The sequence below is a fragment of the Equus quagga genome, chromosome 8, assembly GCF_021613505.1.
Source record: "Equus quagga isolate Etosha38 chromosome 8, UCLA_HA_Equagga_1.0, whole genome shotgun sequence".
Taxonomy (NCBI): domain Eukaryota; kingdom Metazoa; phylum Chordata; class Mammalia; order Perissodactyla; family Equidae; genus Equus; species Equus quagga.
In genome coordinates, this window is record NC_060274.1 from 57,408,196 (window position 1) to 57,435,006 (window position 26,811).

Consider the following 26,811-nt stretch of genomic DNA (forward strand, 5'->3'; position numbering starts at 1 on the left):
CTTTGAGCCCTCCAGTCATGGGGTTTTGCCTACCTCCACAGAACAAAGCTCCCTTTGTTGCTAAGGAAAGCTTGTGACCAGACTGGAGTGGGAATGTTAGAATGGCAGTTACGACAGAGTTGAACTCAATGTTGAAACCATAGATTGCACATCACCACAACATTAGAAGGTGTGCTAAAACCAACAGTAAGCAAATGTGGAGTGTTAAGGATGCGCAATTGGAATATTTAAAGTGCTAATGAGCTTCCTTTTTAAAAAAATGTTTCAAAAAAAGAGTTTCCAGTGGTTCAGGCCATCCAGCCTAATGTATGTATTCAAAGGGACATTTTGGAGGACAGCATAATTGTCCACCATTATGTTGCGATGTTAAAAGGGAATGGCCCTGGAGTCAGACTGCCTTGATTCACATCTCAGCTCTGCCTCTTCCTAGGCAAGGCACTCAATGATTTTAAAGCTGTTTCTTCTTCTGAAGAAATGGGGATAATAAGAGTACTTTAGAGAATTGTTATGAGGATTAAATAAGATAATGCCCATCAAGTGGTTAGCACAGGCTTTGTTCCTATCATAGTATTATACAATAAATATCATTAAAAGCCGTCCAAGATTCCCTCATAGCAGGCAAGATGTAGAACTGGGTGCTTTTGTCCTGGGTGAGCTAGGGCACGGATCGCTGTCCTGTGCACCCATCTCCCCCTTCTCTAACCCCGTTCCTTTCTCCTTCACCCTTGACCCTTCTCCTCCTTCCTTTGGATCCTTTTCTTCCATTCTCTTATCTTCAGGGTTTTGCCTTGAGCTTCAGGAAAGCTAAGGCACAGAAGAGTATCTTATTCTCTTTTCCTAAATTCTATTGAACAAATCTTTGGAAGAGTGGAAGATTATTCTACATTGTAAACTTAACTCCCTGTAGACAATTGGAGTAGGATCATATGAGGTTATCTGTGGTGTGTGTGAATTAGACAGGTGGTGGTGTGAATGATGGTTGTGGTGATGAAGAATGAAAATTGCAAGCTCTGTGTGCAGCACCTTGACTGCCATTCCACCTTGACTCGGGGGGGAGGTCGAGAATCTTTTGAGCTCCCAGAGGTAAAATTTATTGTATACTTTCATCATTATCATGGTTCCCTTTTGATCCCTGAACAATAAACGCATGAAGAGCTCTTTAATGCAATTTCTAATTAAAGTAGCTTTGAGTAGGGGCTTTTCAATTTGCTTCCAGCTTAGTCCAGGCTGACAACCCTCTATTTATCAATTTTTATTTTGCTTTTGAAAGAATGATAACACCTATCAGAGCTGTAGCTCTCCAGTTATGCAGGGTGTTTAATGTCTGGTCCCACAGGCTGAAGTCCAACTTGAAGTCAGTCTACTCATCAAGTCGTTAGCCCTGTCCGGATAGCAGCCACCTGGAGGAAAGCAAGCCTTTTTGGGGTACTTTTCACAAAAGTCCAGTGTGGGATAGGATACTCCTACCCCTGTTTGGCCAGCTGATGCTCTCCTCTCTCTAAGGGTAGAACTGAGACATGCAGAGTCTCGGAATGCACCACCCCACTGAGCTCAAGCATATATTGCATGAAGTTGTGCTTATATCTGCTTTTTGTGTGTGTGTGTGAGGAAGATTGGCCCTGAGCTAACATCTGTGCCAATCTTCCTTTAGTTTTGTATGTGGGATGCCACCACAGCATGGCTTGATGAGCAGTGTGTAGGTCCATGCCTGGGATCTGAACCCACGGATCCCAGGCTACTGAAGTGGAGCACATGAACTTAACCATTACGCCACTGGACCGGCTCCCTATATGTGCTTTTAATGTGCCATTAATGTGCTTTTAAACCTATGTATGGCTTCTCCTTTGTCTTATCCCTGAAGACAGGTTTTTTTAGTTCCAGATGCTGGAAGTACTGTGATTCAAAACCTTTCACTCACTTTCTTTGGAATGCTGATGAGTCAAAACCAGAATTAAACAAAATGAGAAAATATTTTTTAAATAATGTTTAATGAGTACACATTTACAAAGGCAGTCATCCCCTAACTTGGGGAAAACATACAAAAATAAAAGATCTATGAGCTTAATAAAACTTTTCCTAGAATATAGGAAATATACCAGCAGTGAAGAAGTTTAGTCTAACTTTTTTAGGTAGAACAGTTTGGACTTGTTAAAAGGAATACAGTTTACCCAATATACTATTTCCATCCGTTGCAAACGTATTCTTTCCACCTGAAGTAGAGTGGAGGCATCAGCTATGTTAGGATGGTCAAAGTGGTTTGATGGTTTGGGGAGGGAGGGATATTGGGAGGGATGAAAGAAGGAAAGGTGGGGCCTGGAGCCCTTAGGGTTGAGGCAAAGGGTCGGACCTGGCAATGCACTGTTATGCCAAAACCACCAGGGGCGCTCTTTAGCTTCATGGATGGCTTTTATTAAGTACTCCGGAAGAGCATTTTTACTAGGTTATAAAAGTAGAGTCCTTTTTACTCTAGGGAAGCTTTTTTACCTAGGTGTGTCATTTTCTATTTTTAGTGATGAACTATGAGCCAGTAAAAACATATTACTCTTTTACCAAAAGGGAGCATGGTTAACCCCATAGGCTTTGCTTGATCAGCCTGGTAGTACTTAATCTTTAATCAACCAACCTGTAGCCAAAGAACAGGCTCCAACCCTAGAACTCTTGGCTGTTTTGCATAAAATAGAGTGGATGAGCAGGGACATTTTCCCTGTCCTTCCCACTGATGCTCTCAGGCCAGCACCACACACCACAGCTCTGCTCACAGTCTTCCAGCTTCTGTCTTGATTGGGTGAACCAAGGATGAATTAATGGAGCATGTTCTGTGTATGTTCTCAGTGAACGCAAATTGAAATTTAAAAAATCTAAAGGGTGTGAGGAAACCAATATTCTTGTCCAATGCTGATGATATTGACAAGGTCACTTAAGAAATAATTTGGCAATATATATCAAATGCTATTAGAAGTTCTTTAATTTTGTAATCCCAATTCTTGGCAAGTGTTCTGAGGAAGTAATTTAAAATATGGAAAAAAGTTATAAGTGCTAAGATATTCTCTGAAATGTTATTTGCTTTTATAAAAATGGATATAACATACATGTTTAATTAGGGCGGTGGTTAAATAAATGCCCATTTGATGTAATATTATGCGGCCACTAGTTAAATATGTATACCGTGTAAGTAAGAGAACAAAGCCACTGATATAGTAAGTGAAAAAGGAAGGATATAAAATTGAATATACAGTATAGACAGAACTATTTTCAAAAAGTTTTATAGAAAAGTATCCTGAGTTGTGGGTAATGTTTTAGTCTATTTTAATCATTTTGTGTAATGTCATGTAGAATATATGATAATAAGAATAAAAAAAGAGGAAATAAATGGCCTTTGTAGAGCAGGCAGAAAAATGTCAAACCCAAAGCTTTTGGTTATTTTGGTATGTGGGAAGATCGTGCATATAAGGCTCCTTCAGCCCCATGCATGAGCCAGGAAAGCTAATCCTGCAGAAGGTCATCTTGGAGATGGCACTGTCAGCACAGAAAACAGAGAGAACCGTTTTATTCTGCCTTCTAGCAAGGATTTGAGAAAGAACAAAGTCTCAGATTACAACTACTGCTCACACGTCTCTGCCCTGACTTTCATTTCTATACTTTTTTCTCATCTGTGCATCTGTCAAACTAACACTTTCATTACTCATTTAATTTCACTACTGAACATTATAATAAACTATGATAAATTTTGGAAGCTACTTTTTTATACTAGAAATTCATTTCATAGTGATTAATGTTGGACAATATTTGGAATATATTATTTACAAAGCATACTACAATACCTAAATAATATGAAACCTAATATAGTGCAACTTTACAAAATTTATTTAGCTTACTGTCTAAAATTCTGGTTTATTTGAACTTTTTGTGCAAATGATTTTATCAATCCTTCCTTGCTTATTGTACACTGAGAAAATCCAAGTGGATATCCCTCAATTTTAACTCCATCTTTCCTACCTTTTCCTTGTAGAGGAAGGATCTTATGACAACTGCATAGATTTGCATATATTCTAACCTGTGGTTACCTACAGTCAATTGTGATATTTTTGTGTTATAAAATAGTTCCCTACAGTACACATACATATTGGTAAAATGAAATCAAAGAGTACATTTGACCACAGAATTCACTATGGAAATATTTATGATCACCTTCACTTCCAAAATTCAATTTTAAAAAATCTCATTCCTTTTACTTTATTTGGTCCTCTTCTTCAGGCATACCTAATAAAGCCTTTATCAGTGGCCACCATATTACTGTTTTCTCTTTCACTCCACTCAGGCCTTGAACTAGAAAGGGAAGTTGCAAGTACTTCCCCTGGATTTTGCAAGACATTAAATCATGCATGTTGCCCACAACAGAGAAGCTTCCTAGGGTGAAACCACAAAGCTAACTGTGATCTCAGGCCCTCTGCCTCCAGGAAGAGGAAAAACAGGGACCTGCCCTGATTCATCACTAACTGGAGATAAAATGGCGTTCTCTTTTCATCTATCACTTTCTCAAAGTCAGGCAGCGTATCCTTCTTTGTTCACAAACTTCACCCCATGGTGGAAGAAAAAGCTTTCTCAACTATACCCATTATTCTTCTCCAAACATACAGTCTATACTATGGTTCAGAAGTCTGGGTGAATTGAACTTTGCCCTAAATATGTGTTTTTACATTCAATGCCAATTTCGAGAATTTTGAGTTCCTTTCCCAGCCCTGGCGGATCCGTGTAAGAGTCCTGTCTATGCATGGCAGGATGAGGATAAACTTGATCACCAACACAGTGCAAGGAATGATGAGCGCTATCACGTAGGCTGAAGGAAGATACCATTTGAGAATCGAAGGACTGAGGAATCTCTTTCCACCATACACCAGGGTGTGGGCTGTGCACAAGATCAGGGTCAAATAGCCCAATTTGGACTATAAGCAAGAAACAAAAATATGTACGTTAACATTATTTACATTTTAAAGAGAAACACTCTAAACCAATGAAGGATATTTGTCAACAACCACAAACCTTTGAAACCCGTAATATTTAGAACACTCTACTACGTCCTGAAGAAAGCATTAACCTTCCTTCGGGATGATTAATATTTCATTTTAAAAAAAGATTGTACTTACAAATGGCATAGTGGTTTCATCTGAACCTGGCCGGATGGGAAAGTTTCCCAGGACTAAACTCTTTTGAATTAGAATAAATAATATATCTTGCCTTCTTCCCCAATGGTAAAACTCTTTCCTTGATCACCTTTTCTGAAGGCCAGAGATGAATGAGATATAGTATGTCCTCAAAGAGCACCATGTTACTATATATTACTGACTAAAAGCAGATCGTAGCTAATTTCTATTGCAATAAAGAGCAATTAGCAAACTTTACTTTTGTTTGTTTTGGCCTAAATACTAAAGCTCAATGTCTATTTTTGCCTTAATGCCTTGAAAAAAGTATTAACGTGAGAAAATATTGACTGCATTTGGTCCCTGGAAGAAACTGCAAGACTTGAAATTCAAATAGATCTATAAAATTCAAATCTAGTTTCAGTTATGAATGGTCTATCCTTTTATACTGGTTCACAATGAACATGCATCAGAATCATCTGGGGAGCTTGTTAAAATAAATTGCTGAGCCACACCTCCAGAGTTTCTCATTCATTAGGTCTGGTTGGGGCCTGGGGATTTGTGTATCTAACAAGATTTTAGGGGATGCTGACACTGCTAGTCCAGGCAGCACACTTTGAGGAGCACTGGTCTATAAGAATAGTTACGAACCGCTTTAATGAGGTGTCTGATGGTTGGTGTGTGGAAAAAACTGATTTTTCCCCCTGACAGACCAGCAATGAGTCTGGTATGATGACAGTCTAGTGTATCTTACTTTGAAGGTTTTAAACTTTATTTCAACATGTACCTTTCCATATCAATATGTCCATATTCTAAGGTTGATTTTCAGAAGTAGAAATTTTATCTTTGGGTTTCTCTTTACCTTCCACCTAGGATATCTCCAAACACAAAGTTTAATGGTTAATGCTTTTTACTCTATCTCTTCACTGTGGCTCTGGGAGTTCAGGAATCTTGGCAAAGGATGCCCTGCCAGGAAGGCAAACCATTATGGAATCTGCTTTTTGGTACTAGAGTTTAGCATTTTCTAATTTGAACTTGTTTCAGTTGCTATTTTTATGAGATTGCTAGGGAAGTGATAAAGCAAAATGAAATTTATGCATGGTATGAGAGAAAAATGAAAATATTTGTAAAGCCAGCCTCATTTTGCAATATAAAGTAGATTAAATCTTGAAGTCCTTACCTGGACAAATCGGAACTCTCTCCAGTTGACCGCGTTGCTAACTGATGGTAAGGAAGTGATTCCCAAGAGTACAAACAGGAAAAATCCCAGGATTCCCAAAGATATATATGAATCATTAAGCCAGGCAGTAGTGGTACTAAATGGATTTTCTTTCTTGGCTGTTGCCTAAGAAAAATTAGAAGCAATTTTTAAAAATTACATTTTTTACAGACTGCCCAAACTTTGAAAGGGACTGAAAAATACCTCTGCATGGTTTATTTGCTCAAGGCAAATTGTATGACATTTGTTAATAATCATTTGAAAATAATTATAGAGAAAACTATAGTTAGAATTTTTTTTGTAGAAAATGTAATTAGTTCTGCTGGGACTTTATTATAATAGTTGACTCCAGGAGTTGTGTGGGGAGTTTTAATTGACTCTATAAATCTTAAAACAAGGTAAACATTTACTTAAACCTTCTTTACCTTATGGCTTATTGTTCCCCAAGCAAAACTTGATGTTCTCAAATGATTACATCAGGATTCTGTTTTTCTGCTTTATATACACACACATTAACACACACAAAGTTTGGGTTCTTTCATGTTTACTATGTTGTAATATAGCATCAAGTCTGTCACACCACAGATTGAGAAAAATCACCCCCCCTGTAATGTGACTCTTAGCCAAGAACCTCTCATGTATTTGTTACGGAAATAATGTAGAGAAATCCTCAGAAGCGCCATCAATGAGTTATTGACTAATAAACTTTGAGACAGCAGTAAGATTGATCAAAACCAATTATTTCCAAACTAGAACTGATGTACAGTACTTTCTCTGGGACTGCTTTAAGACTGCCCAAGCTGATTGTTTCTGAACTTTTTGACTATGCAGAAAATAGTATTTGACATTTGCTCAGAATTGTTTAGCTTTCCAGTTATTGAGGACAACTTCCCACAAGTCAAACATTAATGGGGTTATAAGCTTCCTTTTGTGAATTTGTTTACATTTCTGTGACACATGTTTGAACAGCCCTGCTACTTATAAGATGGTTGGTTTTGACTTCCAAAAGGAAGTAACATGCATAAAAATAGAAGCTTGAAAACACATCGGTTTACATTTATTGACTGCCCCCTAAAGGAATTCAAGTAGATATCTTTAGTTTTCCGGAGCCCCCAAATCTGTCAGTTTGTCAGTATCCCAATGAGTCCTGCAAATATAGATCTGGACCCAAGTGAACCTGGGAATCTAATTTTCATTCTTAATAGTTGTATGAGATCTCAACTGTATTCATTTTTTAAAAACGAGAGAGACATGAGGTGTTTAATTCTAGTTACTTTAAAAAATAAAGATGCTTAGAAGAGTGATTTTTTTCTATAATTGTGAAATGGACTATGATGTGGCAAGATTCCTCTTTGATTTAAGGAATAGGAGAATATAAATGCGTAAAGATTTACCTGGGTAATGGTCATATTTCTCAATGTCCATCGTACATAGTAACGAATAGGAATCACAAGTGTGTAGATGACATGAAGGAAGGCAAATCCCAGTGCTATCAAGCCAAGCTGCTTTCTGCAAAGCATCCAGTGGTCAAGCCAGTCTGGGAATCGGCGGTATTTTGTACCTCGGTACAGCTGCAGAACGGCAGCAATCACACCAGGGAGGTAAACCAAGGCAAGCAGTGTAAGTGCTGCTATTGGAAAGACACGATTTGGAATGGAAATAGCCATGCGAAATGTGCTATCCTTCTTTTCATAAACATAAGGGTAGATTACTTCTCTTATAACACAGTAGAAAAAGAAGAAGACACACAGAATAGCAGACAAATAGAAGGGGAACTTCCACATTGGAAATAGTTGCAGGGGGTAGTTTTCAATTTCTTTGGCGGCTATGAGAGATCCTTGATCCAATGGAGTAAGTCCAAGAGTACGAACAATATCCATCACTCTTTGCTTAGCTTTGCTGTCATTTCCGCAGACAAACACCTAGATTAAAAATAATTAATTTTGTATTTATTCTTTAATAATTATTTTGAAAGACTATATAAGCACCGTGCAGAACAATGACATGTAGTAGTGAACTGCTTTTCAAACAAGGATGTAGAGTCAACATATTTAACGAGATGATGTTTTAAACTTGCACGTGTGCTGGATAGTTAAGTACCAGGGTTTTAAGTTGGGAGTGATTTTAGGCACATCACATTGATATGCTAAAACTTGGTTCTCTGCAGCGTGAATAGTTTGATCTTTCTTCTGTATTCGTGGGTGCCATGTCACTAAGGGATTACTTCTAATCTCAGTGAATAAATGGAACCAATTTCATACAAGGTAATGGGAGTGGAAAGGATATCCATCAACAATTTACCTATGTTATTTTCTAGTACTGACCAGAGGCTTCCAGAGACTGACACCATTGGGTTCCATCAAGGTAAAAGCTGAGGGTGCAGACAGTGGGAAATAAATCACAACAATTGACTACTCGGTCAAACTTGAGAATATTATTCATGGCACATATTAACAAAACAAAATGTTTAGTGGGTATTTTATTTTGGAATTATATTTTGGAATCTTTAAGGTAAGTGCACATTAAAACACTCACTTTTTAAAGACTGAGTGTAAATTCATTGTTTAATCTTACCTGCCGACTTGCATCCAGCGCTCCTGACTGGAGAGCCCAGGCTGAGATGGTGTTAAATGCTTTTACTACGTGAGCTCCTGGCACCAACTGAGCAAGGTACTCTGCATTAGATTCTGGATATTGATTGATTTTGAGGTTGTTGCTGATGTCGACCAATATTTTCCCATTGAGAAGCTCAGTTAGTTCTGTGAGAAAATCATAGTGCTCCCTATGGACTGCTAAGATTATGATGTCAGATTTCTGGGCTGCTTCTGAATAGCTCAAGACCTCTGCACCGTTGGGCAGCAGACTGGACATCCGGGGGTTTCGACTTCCAAAAACAATAGAATAACCACACTGGAGCATTTTAAGTCCCAGTGATCTTCCAAAATCTCCAGTTCCAAAAATACATACAGTCTCTTGCTTTTCTGAAGAATTCACAGTAAGAGGAAGTGAATCTGCAGACGTTTTCTCCATAACTGAAAGATAATAACACAGATACCCAACAAAATATGAATGCTCCAGGCATCGAAAAATTAATAAGAATTATATCCAGGAAACACTGATTGACTGATGTTGTTCTAATCTTCTAATGAATTATCTCAAGTGTATTCCCCACAAAATTTAGAAGGAGTAAAAATTGTCATATATATTCTCATGTGTTTCTTATTTAACAAAATCATTGGTGAAAAACTTCTTCTGTTGATAAGGAGATGCAGTAAAAAACCAAGACGCTTACTGGTAGATGTTTTAAACTATGGTCTTGTATTGCAATGATATTGCATTTATTGAAAACTTACAGTTCCAAAAGTTCTCAGAGCAAAATATGACAAAGAATGGTCTAATAAGGAAATTATAGACCAATTCACTTATGTTTAGTGACACAAAAATCCCAAATTAAACATTAGCAAACAGAATCCAGCAGCTTGTAAACACAAAGTGCACACTGATCAAATGGGGATTATTCTAGGAATGTAAAAATTTTGTAAATTTAATATTAGAAAGTCTATTAATATAAGTTACCATATTAGAAGATTTAAGGAGAAAAATATGGTTATATTGATGCATGCTAACTGGACAAATGTTAAAATTCGACACTTCTTCTTCTTCTTCTTTTTTTTTTTTGAGGAAGATTGGCCCTGAGCTAACATCTGTGCCCATCGTCTTCTACTTTGTATGTGGGATGCCTGCCACAGCATGGCTTGCCAAGCAGTGCATAGGTCTGCACCCAGGATCCGAACTGGTGAACCCCAGGCCGCCAAAGTGGAACATGTGAACTCAACTGCTGCACCACTGGGCAAGGCCCCATTTATTCTTGATTCATAGTAAAAAAGGAATAAATAGGTCGTTCCTTAGCATGCTAAGTATCTCTGTCAACCTAAAATCTAGTATCATGCTTAAAAGAGAATTACTAGAAACATTCCCAATAATGTCATAAACCAGAAAAATATATCTGCTATGACCGCTTTAGTTATTATTGTTTGGAAATTCTAGCTAACACAACTATCAGAGAAAGAAATACAGAGGAATAGAAATTCAAAAGGTGTTGCAGATAATCAAATTGTAGTCTTGGAAAACTCAAGAGAGTCAACTGAAAAAGTACCATACATATAAAAATAATTCAACATCTTGTCTGGGAAACCAATTAATATCAATATTCTTCATATATTAAAAAAAACAGTTTGAAGATTTAATAGAAGAAAGGGCCCTATTTATAGCTGCAACAAAAATAAAAAATATTTAGGAATAAACTTAACAAGATAAGATATGTACAGGATCTCTATGAAGAAAAATTTTAAAATTCCCCTAAGACTCTGAGAAGAACATTTATGTAAATGGACACGTGCAGCATGTTCCCGGATGGGAAGGCTCAGCTCCACAAAGATGTCAGTTTTCCCTAATTTAATATATAAATTCTGAAAAGTAGAGTAATGAATATGGGGCTGGTTCTATTAAATATTAAAATATTATAAAGCTAAAATGATGAAATGATATAGCAATGTCACAGGAATAAAAACATTCAGTGGAGTAGAGTTAAAAAATACACAAATGGACCTAAACACCTGTGATAAAGATGGCATCTCAAGTCAAAGAGGAAAAGATGGATTATTCAGTAGCTAATATTGGAACAACTAAATAGCCAATTAGAAGAAACAGTTGAATTTATACCTTGTACTTCACCTAAAGGTAAAATTTAAAATATATTAAAGATTTAAATATATATATATTTTAAAAATGGAACTATAATAGAACTAGAAGAAGCCATGGAGAATTCTTTTATAGCCTTAGAGGGGCAGTGCCCTTTTCCTATGTCACAAATCCCCGAACCCATTAAAGAATAAAAGGATAAATGTGATTGCATAAAAATAAATAATAGCTGCAAAGCAAAAACCACTGTAGGCAAAGTCAGAAGAGAATCAACAAGCTGGAAAAAAATTTTTTTAACTCATACACATCAATAAGAAAAAAAAATTCCCATTAGAAAAGTGGGCAAAAATATGAGCTGACACTTCATCCTAAGGAAATATGAAAGACTTTTCAACATAGTAAAAGACCTTTAATCTTACCTAGAATAAAAGAAATGCCAGTTAAAACTAAACTGAGTCACTATTATAAACATGTGACTGTGTTACTTTTTAAAAGTTTGTGAAATATAAGTTAAAAACAAAACCAAATAAAAGTTCTCAAAGTTTCTATGATCTCATAAAATAATCTAGGTTACTATCTATATTTTGAAGAATATTATTTCTGGGGCTGGCCCCATGGCCGAGTGGTTAAGTTCACGCGCTCCGCTGCAGGCGGCCCAGTGTTTCCTTGGTTCGAATCCTGGGCGCTGACATGGCACCGCTCATCAAACCACACTGAAGCAGCGTCCCACATGCCACAACTAGAAGGACCCACAACGAAGAATATACAACTAGGTACCAGGGGGCTTTGGGGAGAAAAAGGAAAAAAATAAAATCTTTAAAAAAAGAATATTATTTCTTCTTTCAGTACTGATTTTTTTCTCAAAACTTCTTCTCTTCCTGGTATTTAGTTTAAGCTTTCGGTTAATCCTTTTTTTGGTCTCTGTTGTTCAGTGACATACCCTCAGTGCTAAGAAGAGCACTGATTATGATAGACTAGGCACTTCTTGATACATATTTGTCAAATGATATGAGAAGGGTGGAATGTAGGAGTTGGAAGTGGCGGTTTACTGTGTGCCAGGCAAAGTGTGAGATACATAATAAGAGGAAGCTGAATGATTCAAGACAAGCCACTGGAAAAGAGTATGGGAAAAGGAGAGAAGTCGAGGTGGAGGATGTTTTAAAGACATTACTTCTTTTGTCCAAATGAGTTTAAAGTAAAACTCAGTGAATTTGATGTGGATTTTCAAACTAGATCTAATCACTATTCAATTCTTGCATAATGGATTTCATGTAGATTGTAAAGCATATGAAGTTTGCACCTTTTTAAAGGGATTTCAGAAATTTTGCCCACTCCATATTAGCCTATGGAAAACACTTGTATTCTTACCTGAGCTTATCCAAAGGTGTGTACCTGTATTACAAGCAGACCATTCATGGTTTTGTGGGTAGTCAGAAGTCATGGCAGATAGGGACAAGAAATACAAGACTTTCCTGTACTTCAACAGAAACTCTCTGAATCATTGAATTAAGCACAGCAACTGGATCCTTTTATATACTAGCCGGTGACTAATATCCTAAATGGTGTCAGGGAAGGGCATGACCATATATAGGAAAGCACCTGGAGATGGGCAGGGCCCATCCTTTGGAAACACAGTTGTGTCTTTGAAAAATTCTTAGTAGCATCTACAAATGCAAACTAACTTAGCAATTTATATTATATTGGTTAGTTGCTAATCAGTTAACAACTAGTTGTTATAACTCAAACTTTCAAACTGCTGAATGATACCTTGATTATTCTACTTCGTAGAACTCATTTGTGAGTGTGTTGAAAGAATGTCAGTCTGCCTGACTATCCCCTCACTTCTACTCCATTCTTTTATCCCAATATATTATTTTTCTCTTTCGTATATTTGGATGGACATTTGCAAGCAAAATACAGATTTGATAAAGTTGCCGGTGTCCTGTATGAGATGGATGATGTCTTTATTGACATATTTTCACTTGGGTCATCTTAATCATTGCAAAGAAAGAGTGATTCCAGACTTTATTTTGACTATTTGGCCACTACATTCAGTTATTCTAACCTGCCATAAACTTTTTTTTTAAACAAAGATATTGACTACACAGTACTAGTTTTTGTTCCATCTCTTACTAGCAGTGTAACCTTGGGTAAGTTACTCAAACTTTTTGTGTCTCAGTTTCATCATCTTTAAGATGAGAGGTTGATAGTCGCTACTTTAGAGACATTGTGAGGATCAGATGAATTAATGTATCTTAAGACAGTTCTTGAGACATAAGTACTCAATAAATTGGCTATTATTAATAGATTATTGAATAATCTGTTAATTAATTAATGTAACCTTTATATGTATTCTATAAATTAAGGGTCAGTTATGCTTCAATAACTGTGATTATTGGAAATACATAAAATTTATCTGAAATAGCATTCAATAATTCTTAAGAAGCTTCTGCTTTCCTCACTTATTTCTTATAAATAAAACCTTATATGAAATGGCCTTAGGGCATATGAATTTATCAAAACACAGGCATAAAAACAGCTCAAGTGTGACTTTCTCTTATTTGTAATTCTTTCACATTTTATTTTAATATTTCTCTCTTAAAGTGTAGCTTGGCAATCTAATGTAACACACTTGGGCTGTTACCCCAACCATTAAAATTTATTTTCACTCCTAAACCTTCAGAGACATCCTGGGGGAATTGAAGATGCAAAAACATTGAGGAGATATCACTGGTTGACAATAGAAAGAAATATAGTTATTCCATTGGGCAGTTAGTTACTCCTTATCAAGTTATAGAGTTACAAGTTGATAATTCTGTTGGCCACATCTTGAGCTCCACTTCAAATCCTCCTGGTTGTATTTCCAGTCCTTGGGCAGTAACTGAGCTCTGCTCAGCTTCCCCTACCTAACAGAGGCTCACTTGGAGCCCCACATCTTGTATGTCTTGATTCTTGCCCTGGGGCTTCTCTGATCCTGTACCTGCTTAGCACTCAGACATGTACAACCCATGGGGCCACCATAGACCAATGGAGGACAGGACCCCCTGGATAAGTGCTTCCCCTTTCATCTTCTGGCACACAGTCCTGACATGTTTCATAAGGTTCCTCAGAAAGCCCCAGTGGAACAGAGCACCACTCATCTGCTACAGTGGCCAACCTAATGTGTGCCTGTCCTGTCTTTCCCGCATTCCCCGGTTTATGCCCCATGCCCCTCACTCCTGCTCCTTGGAATCGCTTCCCTAATAAGCTATCTGCAGACAAGCCTTTCAACAGGCTCTGCTTGCAAATTGACCCAGGATAATACAATATTATTATTATTATTATTATTTTAATGGAGAAATAAAAATGATCAGACCTAAGGTTACCATAACTGGTATGATGAAATAACATGTAAAAAGGAGTAATTCCTTGGAAGAATTTAATTCTGAACTTTTGGAAAAATATCCTAATAATAGGAGTTCATAAAAATGAAGATATATGTGTACTGTAAACCATAGGTAGATCAAGTTGAGGGTTCATTTTATAGTAAGTATGTAAAGAAGGAAGTTACACCCATTTCAGACTATTTGTAACTCAAAATAGCTCCCGTGTGTAGACACGGATTTATGGAGGCAGTAAGGTTTCTTGTTGAAAGACTTAAAGAAAAGTTTCCTAGTCCTATTTTACTCTTAGATGTAGGATGGAAGGAATAAAGAAAATAAGAAAGGTGGTAAACAGGAAGCAGAGTTATTAAGGGAAAGACGGGTTAAAATAGTTATAACATAGTGGTCTCCTCTCCTTCCTTCAGCTCTTTACAAACCTCAGTTATGTAACAGGAAACACAGCAAGAATATTTCCGGGTTTGGAAAATCTCCAGGACCAGTTTTGCCTCCTATGGAAGCATCTCCCAGAGAGGCTCCTTAAGAGGGCCAAGACAGGTAAAGTGATCCACAGGGTGTTTATATAGATCAGAGATTGGCAACCAATGAGGCGGATACAAAGGTGGCAAAGATGACCTCGAAGGCCACTGAGAAGCTTGTGTGTGTGCGAGGCATAAAAGGGGGACTGGGTGTGGGTCATGTAGAGACTTGCCCATCATCTCCCTCTGTCTGTAGATCCCACTCCAGGCCTTGGGAACCTGAGGCAGCATTCTTCTGGGATGTTCCCAACTAGGCATCCCATGTGGATATTAGGGTTAGACTTCCTTGAGCATTTTACTTCTCTCATCTCCCAGAGGACAGAGATTAGAGAGGCCAGGCCACTGCCAGCTTTAGAGGATTCTACCATACTGAAAACATGGAAATGTCCAAATAGGATTACAAAAATTGCATATTTTAAATGCTTATACTTAACAAAGCATATGCTATTATGCTATTAACAAAAAAAATCTTTTTATTTGAAATAATTATAGACTCACAGGAAGTTGCAAAGATAGTACAAGAGATCTGTGCATCCTTCACCATTTTCTCCAATGGTTACATTTTACATAGCTATAGTGCAATATCAAAACTAGGAAACTAACATTGGTACAATGGGCATGTATATTTCTATGTCATTTTATCCCATGTGTAGGTTTGTGTATCTACTACTGCAATCAGGATACAGAACTAGTCCAGCATGACCCCTTTATAGTCATAGTTACCCCTGTCTCTGCCTGCCCTGACCCCTGGAAACCACTAATCTGTTCTCTAACTCTATAATTTTGTCATTTTGAGAATGTTATACAAATGAAATCACACGAAATATAACCTTTTGATATTGGCTGTTTTCTACTGAGCATAATGCCCTTGGGATCCATCCACGTTGCCGCATGTATCAATAGTTCCTTCCTTTTCACTGTCAAGTAGTCCACCGTATGGACTTCTTCATTTGCTTATTTGCCATCTGTATGTCCTGTTTGGTGAAAAATCTCCTTATGTCTTCTCCTATTTTCTAATTGGATTGTTTGTTTTTTAACTATTGCGTTTTTATAATTCTTTATATATTATAGATATGAGCCCTTTTGTCAGATATGTGGTTTTCAAATATTTTCTCCCAGTCTGTAGCTTGATTTTCCATCATCCCAACAGGTCATTCACAAAGCAAAAGTTTTAATTTTGATGAAATTAAATTTACTGGATTTTTTTTTTATGGATTGTGCTTTTGATGTCATGTCTAAGTATTCTTCACCAAGCCCTAGGTCCTGAATATTTTCTCCTAAAAGTTTTATAGTTTCATAGTTTACATTTAAATCCATTATCCATTTTGAGTTAATTTTTATATAAAGTATGAGGTTCAAGCCAAAGTTCATTTTTTTTGCCTATGAATATCTAATTACTTCCCTGTCATTTATTAAAAAGACTATCCTTTCATTGAATTTCTTTTGCACCCTTGTCAAAAGTCAATTGTCTGCACATGTGCGGGTCTATTTCTGGGTTCTCTCTTCTGTTGCATTGAGCTATGTGTCTGCTCTCTGCCAATACCATGCAGTCTTGATGAAGCAGTTACATAGTGAGTCTTAAAATTGGGTAGATTGAGTCTTCCCATTTTATTTTTTAATTTTCAGAACTGTTTTAGATATTTTAGTTCCTTTGCCTTTCAATATAAGTTTTAGGATAATCTTGTCCATATCTATGAAAAATTAAACATTTTAAATGCTTATGCTTAACAAGTCAATGTTTTTTAACATATTCTAAAAATACTGTGCAACCTATTTGTTTTGTGTAGGTGATAACTGCAGCCTATATTAAAATATTAATTCATACTAAAGCATAATAGCAGTGTACAGATATTTGATAAATGGATACAAATTTGTGTGATGGGCTTCTTTTCGTCCTAGCAGTATATTTCTGTATATGTGTAGACCTCACTTGGAGAATACATCAAAATAAAATCCTAAAGTCCTTTGTGTATCAGCAGCCAGGGGGAAAATGACCCTTCTCCCCCCCCCCCCCCCCCCATGCCCTGGAAAAGATCCTATTCCCCAATCCTCTTAGTAAGAAGAACAGGGATCAGCAACCCAGTCATGCACCTTCTAAAAGGTGGGCACTTTCTTGCCTTGTTCTTGGAAAATAGGCCATTTGTTTTTTCTAAAGTTTTCATAGAATGAAGAGGAAAATATATAAACACGGTTATGTATATAAGAAAAAGGAAAGAAAATCTTTCTCTCTCTCTGGTGCAGATAGGCTGAAAGGAAAAATTAGCCTTCATAAATTCCTCTTATATCTTTTATTTTCAGAAATACACAGAAGATACAAATTAAGGTATATTCTTTTATGTAAAGATTCAACCTTAGTTACACATTATTAGGGGTCTTATTTGTCTTTTAGCCCATCCAATTTTACATATTTATACAAACTAAAAATGCAAAAAATGTTTCACATAAAAAAGGTTTAGAGATAATCACAAAAACAATTATAAAGACAAAACTATCATCATCACAACACACGATTTTGAGTAACAGAAATAGTATGCTGGGAGCCTTAATAAAATCCTAAGTAGGCAAAAAGGACTCATCTATATGGTTTGGTTTGGAGGGAAATGCAAGAAGAGGGGTGATGGTACAGACAGACAGATGTCTTCCTGGTACTCTTTGCGATCTTTCATTCAATCCTCAAAGCTACTTAGAATTACTAAGGCAAATAACTCTGCAAAGGATTACTCTAGAAACCAGTAGTCCTCAACCCTGGTGCACATGAGAATCACGTGGAGAAATTTTACAAAACACTGATGACTGGACTCTTGGGGCATCTGAATCAGTTGGTCTAGGGTAGAGCCTGGGCATTGTTTGTTTTTAAAAAAGCTCTCCCAGGTGATTTTACTGTAGAGCCAAGATTGCGAACCATTGCCTGTCAGCTTTCGGTTAATGGCCTGCTACATTGGTTCTCTTCCCTGGTCACATTTTAAAATCAGCTGGGAGCTAGTAAATGCTAGGTCACCACCACCTGAGATTCTGAATCAATGGGTCTGAGGTAAAGCCCAGGCTTCTATATTTAAAAAACCAAACCAAACCAAACAATCAATTCTAAGGAGTACCAAGGCCTGAGAACCACAGAAAGTGGTAAACAATAAGGGGTATCTTTCTTGGAGGGGGATCGTGGGGAAGGGAAAGACAGAGGGAGAACAGGGTACTGATGAAGTTGTAAGGAGCTGCAGAAACATTTCACCTGCTTTACAATTTTTTTCTCCTAAGTAATCATTGGCTGGGTCTGAGAGGCTGGAATTCCCATTTTTGTGAAAACCAGAGGCCAGAGTGAATGTGCAGGTCATACAAGGAAGAGAGTCAAGGGAGCCAGACTCAAGACTTGGTTTGAGACTATGTGTAAGCTTTGCTCTTTAATTCTCTCAAGGAAACCTTGAAGAACTGTCTTCAATGAACCACAAATAGGTTGATCAAATCTACCCACAAATCTACTACAGTACTCCTTCATAGCAACTCTCACATAGTGCCATACCACATCTCATTTATCCTTTGGGTGAAACTTTCATTAAAAACCTTCTGCTCCTTTCTCCATTTGAGAATTAAGCTTTGAATTCTGAAATGATTGTTCCTACAAGATTTTGAATTCCTCTGACAGTACCTCCTCTGCTCCCCCTGTCCACCCCCACTGGTGTTGTAGCACACAAATTCAGTGATCTGGCCTGCCACCTTCCGGGGAGTCAGAATACAAATAACACGTCTCAACTCCATAAGATGTGAAAGGATTTTTTATTTTAATTTGATGCCTGTAAACAGGGTTTTTTTTTTTCTTTTTTAGTACTTCCTTCTGCTTTATTATTCCTCCTGCATTTCAACCTGAAAGCCCTGGATAACTTGACAACATATTTGTAATGAGCTGAAGCCCATCAATCAAATATTTCCTTTCATCACAAAGCATTAGGGCAAGAGGGAGTTCTGCAACTCTATGAGCCTTCTTATGATTCAGAGCGTTTGTTTTAATATATCCCAGGGACAACTGGAAAGCAAAAAACATTAAAAAAAATTTTTAAAACGTTACACTAACACATGAACCCATCCAATTTATTCACTGAGTAAGTTCTGTATTTAGTGAGGTCAAGGCTCTTTAGGGAAAGCGAGCATGTTCACATTTCAGCATGTATTCTTTCACTGAGAGGTATATACTACTGAAGCAAAATCAAAAGGCTTTGGTTTAAAAAGACCACTGATTACAGTTTATAAAAAATTTAATGTGCCCATAATCAATGAATTCTTCTACGAATTGGTTGTTTTGGATGGTTCAATCTTCAGTCTATACATGTTATTTGAAAATATAGTATATTTTTTATCTTAGCCTTGTAGTTACAAATACCCCTGTTAGTAGCTTTGTTAGTAATAGCCACAGACTAACAGAAATATATCATTTAAGCTCTTAATCCACATAAATAAAACACTGCACTTTACTTACAAAAAACTGATTATTTCAATTGTTTGGTGAGAAACTATTATGTATTTCATCGCAACCTAATTTACTGATGATTAGTTTTTATGCTAGCCAATATAATAACACAAAAGAAAACAGTAATTTTTTCTTGTACAGTTTGATCAAGTCACAAGAGCATAACTAAATACAACCTTTGCATCAATGTTCTATGGGGACATATACTTCCACACAAATTGCTAATAACCAGAACTAGCTATGTCATGTGCTGCAACTAAAATGATTCTATGAGTAACATTTCACTACTACCCAATGAATTACCAGGAGAGCAACATAGTGCAGATCTATATTATTGATCTTAATTGTACTTTAGGAAAAAAGTTATTTATTTTTAACTTAAATTATTTGGTGGAATTCTAGTTCAATTAAAATCTTAATACATGTTTTCACATTTAGATCTCAGCTGCATCTGTCAAGATAAACGAAGATGGTTTTATGATTCCCTGGCCAAGAATTTCATCATGTAGGTTAATTATCCACTGTCTAGGCTGGTTAGTTCGTTTGATTAAAGCCTGGGGCTCATGACAAGGTCAGGGATTCAGTCATGTCTGAGTTAATTTGCCCTGGCCTCCGTTTACATTCTAAATCCTGAACAACTTCTTACAAATCTGTGGTTCACCAAAGATTCAACATCAGGACCAGGACCTGGATTGCCACCATCAGAAAAACAACTCTCAGTCACTGATTGGGTGGCATGTGGCTTGAACACACTACACGAACATTTGCTTATTGGATGAGTTGGTAATCACAACAACCCACTTAATAGTCTCAATTAGTAGGTTTTGATTTTCTAGGACTACTGTAGTCAAAAATATTTTGGAAGTGATTTGATCATTTCAATTTTGAACTAGCTTTGTTTAAATAAATTTCCTATGAATAGTCATTTATCTTCACATTGAGGCCACTAGGAATTATCTCAATGTTTACAAATTTTGGCTGTAAATCTGATACTGCTTGACTCCTAGTTCCCTCAGGGAAATAGATATAGGGACACCTTTGTTACGTCTCTTCCCCAAATATGTATCTTCCCCAGATACATATCTTCCAATTTCCCAGACATGCCTCAAAAAAAAAAGCACAACTTGGAGTCTCAGACTCAGAAAACCCGAAGCAACTAGCACACTTGCATTACTGGCTGCAATGAACCATTTACCAGCCTGCTAATTGCTTTCTCCTTGACCTCCTCCCATTTCCCACACCACCTTCATCAAGGCAATTGAACAGGATGAAGAAATTATTTTAGTACTTGGGCACTGGAAAAGAAATAACTAGAGGCATGATAATTTTTTTTGGTATAAGAATGATTTGATAAAACTTAGTTCTTTGAACTGTTCAATAGGCTTCGTAACTTACACCATGCCTTCAGGTGTTAAAGAAGGGCCAAAATGTTTTACTTAAGTTAAACTAATTAAAACCTTTAAAAATTCAATATTCTAATTTTCATGACCTCAGTTAAATACTTTAATTACACTATATCACTCTTTACAATGAATTTGACTCCAAAGTATTATAGTTACAAATTTATTATGAAATTTATTACCCATTATTACAACATAATAGGGTTACTAAAATTAAGGTTAATGCAAAAAAAACCAAGCTTCCTGCAATTTCTTTCTCCTTTTTAAAAAATGTTATAATAATTTCCACTTTTTACTTTACACATACTGTACAGCACAAAGCAATCTCATGCATCTCCCCAAATGGCAGGCAGTTGAAATCTGGACTTTGCCAGTACACTTTGACTCTATTAACTAGTACAGTGCAGGGGGCATCCATCCTCATAACCTACTATGCCTATAAAGGTCAGCATTTTCCAAAAATAAAAATCAGTGCTACCAACAATGTCTTGGTAGGATTCATGTTTTCGACAGATTTATTAAACAGCCTCTCTGTGCCAGGCACTGTGCTACACAAGAGGGATAAAGGATGAATTAGACTGTCCTTGTCCTCAAGAGGATTCAGTCTTGGGGAGGATGTAGCAACACATAATCAAATGGCTATAATATCATGTGTGAGGACTCGAGCAGAGGAATGTGCAGAGTGGATCCCCGGCCAGAGAACGGACCTAATCTGCTTGGGAAGCAGGGCAATAAAGCTTACCAAAGTCTGTGCCAAACTGCTTCAGACCAATTTAGCCTGGGCTCAAAGCTGTTTCCACATCCTGTAAAAACAGCAGGTATAGATGAAAGATGCATAATCAGCATCTTAGTCAGCCGTTAATGGCCCCTCCTACTCCCACGCTCTTCAGTGCTGGTGCCATCTCCACTGAACACCTGTTTGGAGCCCTCAGCTCTGTTCTTAATGCATTTTTCCCCCCAATATTTGGAGCTGAGGCAAAAGAGATTATCTAGTTTATGTTCTAATAATCCGATAAGAGGTGTGCTATCCAGCTATATTGTTACCTCTTATCTTTCTTTTTATTCAGAATTATAGTTCCTAACTTTCAAAATAAGCCTTTGAATACATTTTCCTCCCTTTAAGATGAAAAGCGAACTTTACTTCATCCTGACATTAGGATCGATCATATAATCTACATTGAAAAGAAACATATTTCTCTCAAAATGTTTTCAGAAATATGCGACTGTTCAAAGTACAGTATGGTAAGACTTCTCTACATGTGGTTAAATAAACTCTTCTAGAACATTGTGGAGAAGCATTCAGATTAGGATGTCAATGGCCTGCCGAGGTAATTGGAGTGGAAATACTTCTTTTAGCAGAACACTGCATTCTTTTTGCAGAGAGAGATTTCTGAAAGATGATCTTCAAACAGTGCAAGCATTCTTTGTTCTTTTTTCCTTAACGATTTTGGAAGAACAAACTGTTTAAGTATATAGGCCAAGTATGTTTTATTATCATGCATTGTTTTAAGTATTAATTATTCCTTAGCTTAGTTCCTTCCAGGACTGATTTCTTCTCACAAAAGAACAAGGGCTAATTTAAATCATTTTGGAAATGACCTAAAAGTCATTTAAACATCTTGAGTAGGTTTAACACATCATGTGGAACTGCTCAGGAAGTCTTCATAATTAACTAATGACCCATTCTCTTTGAATGTACAAAGAACAGAGTCAAACAGGTAACTTCACAGGCCTTGTCTGTAAATCTTATTTCTATTATTTCTGCCTAACTACAACTTCAAAACAAAAAATCCCACTCAGAAAACTTCATTACCCATAGTCTGTCCCAGGTTTGCACAGCAGGAATTATAGGTGGATGTAGATGCAGATTTAACAAATGACCTCATCCTTGGAGAACAACCCAGAGCAAACCAGCTACAAGGTACCCTAGCAATTCTTCAAGTCTGAAGGGTGACTTTTTTGTTGTTGTTGCCAGTAATTTACTAGCTTTCTTAAGGTTTTAAAAGGAAATGATCTTTAAATAGCAGTTGCAAAAAGATCCACATGACTTGCAAAGAGGACTAGATGGTGAGGATCACGAAACACTGGACTGTGTTTCTGAGGTGACTGCAAAATCAGCTACTTTAAAAGAAGACTTTAAAAGGAGAATCTCTATTGCTTTCACAATGGTGTTAATAATGGTAGAGTGACGTAGGGTGGTGCTTCAGGAGACAGGGAGTTACAGAGCGACCACTCAGGGTTTCTTTAGTTTTGAAATTCTGTGACGAATGAATCTATTTTTCTTAATACTGTTCAGAACAAGGCTCAAGGCCTAGGGTTTTCAATTTATTAACAGGTTTATAAAAATTTATTTGGTTATTTCCAACAACAGTTAGCAAGCTTATGTAAGGCAGAAGTCTAGAAATTGTTCTCAAGTTAAGGGTCAGGCCTTGTACACACTAGTTTCTGAACCTTAAGTCGCTGTGTGAGCTTCAGCAGAACCATAAGTGTTGCCAAGTGGAGAAAGTATGATGACCCAATTTCTCTATACACATGTACCATTTACTTTACGGCCTTAAAGCCTGATAAATAGGGAGTGCTTCATCTTGTTTTCTGGGTTGGCCGTGTTTGCCATGCAGGGAGAATACATGCAGGTAAATTTCATACCAGGCGAAATCACAGCATTCTGGAAAACTCAGGGCCTTGCAAAAGGCCATATCTCAAAAAAGTTACTGCTTCAAATAAATGTGCCATTTTATAAAATTACACCTACTGTATCAGAAAAAATGTTCTTTCATGTGAGTGACATTTATATGACTGCCATTTATAGGCAATAGGACATTCTCACATAGCAAAGGTGAAGAATGGTTTTGAAAGTTGAGAGTATTCTCTGAATGATAAGTGTGGTAGAAGTCTAAGATACTTGTGAGGTACGAGTCTCTCTACAGCTGTGTAGTTTCCCTATAAAAATGAAATCTGCATTATTATGAAGAAAGTAATTACTTGTTTATACTTATGAGATACTTAATGAGATTTTCAATATATTTGAAACTGTTACCTAGCCCACCAACCCCATAAGACATTAACCACAGCCCTGCTCAGAACAAGCCTAACATATTACCTTTAGCTTACAGGAAACCACAAAGAGAGGAAGGAGAAGATGGCTGTGACATATGGTCAAAACCAATTGAAACTGGTTAAAGGCAACAAGGCAGTCTGACTTGACCTGACATAGATCCGGCAGCTCATTCCACACTCATTGTAATACATTATCATGCTACATAACACCTACAGGTGGCCATGACAGGAAATTCTAGACCAAATAAGGGAAGAAAAGGGGTGACACCCCATTTCCCAGAAAAGCCTGCCCAGTTCCCCATATTGCTATGAATATTCCTCCCCTTCATTACCTTGACACCTTATAACAGCTGCCTGATTGCCCCAAGAGCTAAGCTGATTTGCGAACTTTGTTCCCAGTTCTCCATTCTTTGGCCATTGAATAAAGCTTGTGCTGTTGAACACTCAGCTTCAGCCTTGTTCCAATTTGTGACACCAAATAGACAAGGAACCCTGTAAGGAAGGGCAAGGGGCTCTTCCTCTGGTGTCTCCCTGGTTGGGGAGAGCTTGATTGGTAACAAAACCTGCAAGCATCTTTCGTCATAGATTTTCACCTTGTTAGAGTTGTACTTTGTGGATAATCCGGTCCCAACAGCCTTTTGTTTTACATATGTGGAAACTGAGGCTGAGGTATTAAACTTCTAGTTAGAACTAGGAATGGAATTCCCCAACCCCCTCGCCCTATTCTCCCTCTGAATCACTTTTCATGACACCAGTTGTCTTTTAAAGACAGTTCCAAGTTACTGTCTAGAGTAAAAACTACCTTCTATCTGCCTCTGGACAAACAACGAACCAAGGCTTTTTTTTACGCTTCACAATAAATTACATTTCAAACAGTATTTCTCTGGAAAAGCAATCGCTAAACTATGGGAGGAAATTTAAATCAAGATCAAGCATGGAAGTGGTTGCACATCTTAGTGCAAATTTCAGCTCGCGGTTAAGAAGTGGCTTCAGGTCTTGCGACTGCGGAGATTGCCAAAACCACATTCTTCTAGGCTCCCTCCTGATGGGCGCCTCAAAATTGCTTTTATCCAGAAGTAAGATACAAAGTGGAATCCAAACCCCTATCTTCCTCCTTTGGGCTTCTCTGCACCCTGGGGTCCAGACGAGTGATAAAACTTCGGGAAGCCAGTGGCTTACTGAATTGCTTAACTGATCGCGCGATACCGAGGGTGGCCTTTCCGGAGAGGAGTGCGGCGGCGTGGCGCGGAGTTTGCGAGCACCTTCTTCCCAGTGCCAGCAGGCTTGGGGAGTGGGGTCCTGGAAGCAAGGCTTGAGGAGGGCTGAAGCAGATAAGGGAGGGGGACCGTGTGGCGAAAGGTACAAGGCAAGAGCCAGCAACGTGAGCCAGCAACGTGACCCACCTGCGGGAGAGGAGCTTCCAAGGCGGCTACGGTCTAGTGCAGCTGCGGCCGGCGCGCCGCGGGCCAGGCTGGGACAGCGACGCTTCGCCGCGCTCCGGTGCTGGGCTGCGGCCGCGCGGCTCTCTCCAGTTATAAGAAGCCAGAGAGCGGAGGGAGGGCCCGCTAGATTACGCAAGATAAATGATGAAGAAAGCGTTTCCAGGAAGAGTTCACGCCGGGAATCCCGGGCAGGTGGAAGGACGAGAACTTCCTGTGCCGCCCCTGCCGCTTTTCTCTGGCCAGCGGGAGTTGTAAGGGTTTTCCCCAGAGCCCTTGGGATCTGTGCATCCCACACAGATTGAGGCTTTGAGAAGCTGAGGAGGACTCCTTTCCCGAAGGACTAGTGGGGCCTCTTTGAATAGCTGAGAAAACAACACCTGGTGTAGGTTTCTAGATATTTATCCTGTTGCCATTTTGTCTCAGTTCTGCTTAAAATGTGAGATCTTTCCCCTCTGCTTGGAAGCCCTGGGTTCTTGTGGGGCTCATAGCTTGGATGATCTTGAATTTAGAGGTTTTAATTTAGGTAGACTAAATCATTCAAAACAAACAAGCCAAATGAAAGAGAGGGATGATGATGATGAAGATAACGTATTGTTAATATAAATCTATACCTATATGTAATATTGCATAATAATATGCAATAATATATATTGCATAATTATGTATATATATATATCTCTCTCTCTGTACACATGCACAATTGGATTGGTATGTCTTTCTCTGTAGGACACCCTCAAAAGCCACAGCTATGATGGTTTAAGATTTGACTAATGTTAAGCTATGGGGCGAAGCACCCTGGCGCTCCCAACCTCTGGGGTCGAGAAGCCAGAGTCCTCCCAATCTGTTTCTCAGCCAGCCATCTGGTCTTAAGTTCTATGGCATGCTTGCCAAGGTCCAGATGTTCAGCCACACTTGAGGCCTGTTCCCAGCACTTTTGAGCCAACCCTCCCCTTGCCTGGATTGCCCCTGTCCGCAGAGCATCTTGTGGAGTCATCTGAGACTCCATGTCTTCTGGGACCTGTTCTCTAAGCCACTGGTTGCACTTCATCTTTTCTTTCTCCATATAGTTTAGCTGATGCTTCTAATACAGCAGTTTGGACAATCTGCCTCTTTAGAGAGTTATTACTGTGTATAGATCTCCTCTCCTGGACTGCAAGCTCTGGGGGTTAACACCCTATCCTTTTCAGCCTGGAATTTTCTACGACACCTAGCACAGTGCTTTGCATGTAAGAGGTACTTAATATTTATTTTACTTATTAATAATTTTCCAATTATTGTATTTTGCAGAAAAATCATCTGATAGTATTCTTTGGGCAAGGAAGAAGACCCAGAAGGAGACAGCTGGGGTCTACGGACCGGGTCACTCTGGTTTCTGAGTAGTGTTTGTATCTGTTATGAGCTGACATAATGAACAATCATATTCCCAAATGCAGCCTCCAACTAATAAGAGAATCATTGCTTTATATATTTATCATTATTAGGTGGACAAAAAATTTTAAA

The 26,811-nt window shown here is 37.9% G+C and overlaps 1 protein-coding gene across 2 annotated transcripts; it reads right to left on the minus strand.

Annotated features, from left to right (window-relative positions):
* Nucleotides 1-1,978: 1,978 nt before the first annotated feature.
* On the minus strand, nucleotides 1,979-25,405 carry STEAP4 (STEAP4 metalloreductase). Of its 2 annotated transcripts, XM_046669812.1 has the most exons (6): nucleotides 25,273-25,405; nucleotides 8,932-9,389; nucleotides 7,752-8,279; nucleotides 6,319-6,483; nucleotides 4,852-4,943; nucleotides 1,979-3,516 (listed from the first exon to the last, which is right to left on the minus strand). In XM_046669812.1, the coding sequence occupies exons 2-6, from the start codon at nucleotides 9,385-9,387 to the stop codon at nucleotides 3,399-3,401; spliced, it is 1,359 nt and encodes a 452-aa protein (XP_046525768.1). In that variant the 5' UTR covers nucleotides 9,388-9,389; nucleotides 25,273-25,405; the 3' UTR covers nucleotides 1,979-3,398. The 2 variants fall into 2 exon arrangements, with proteins under 2 accessions (XP_046525768.1, XP_046525766.1); XM_046669810.1 differs by having other exon boundaries at nucleotides 1,979-4,943.
* Nucleotides 25,406-26,811: the final 1,406 nt, after the last annotated feature.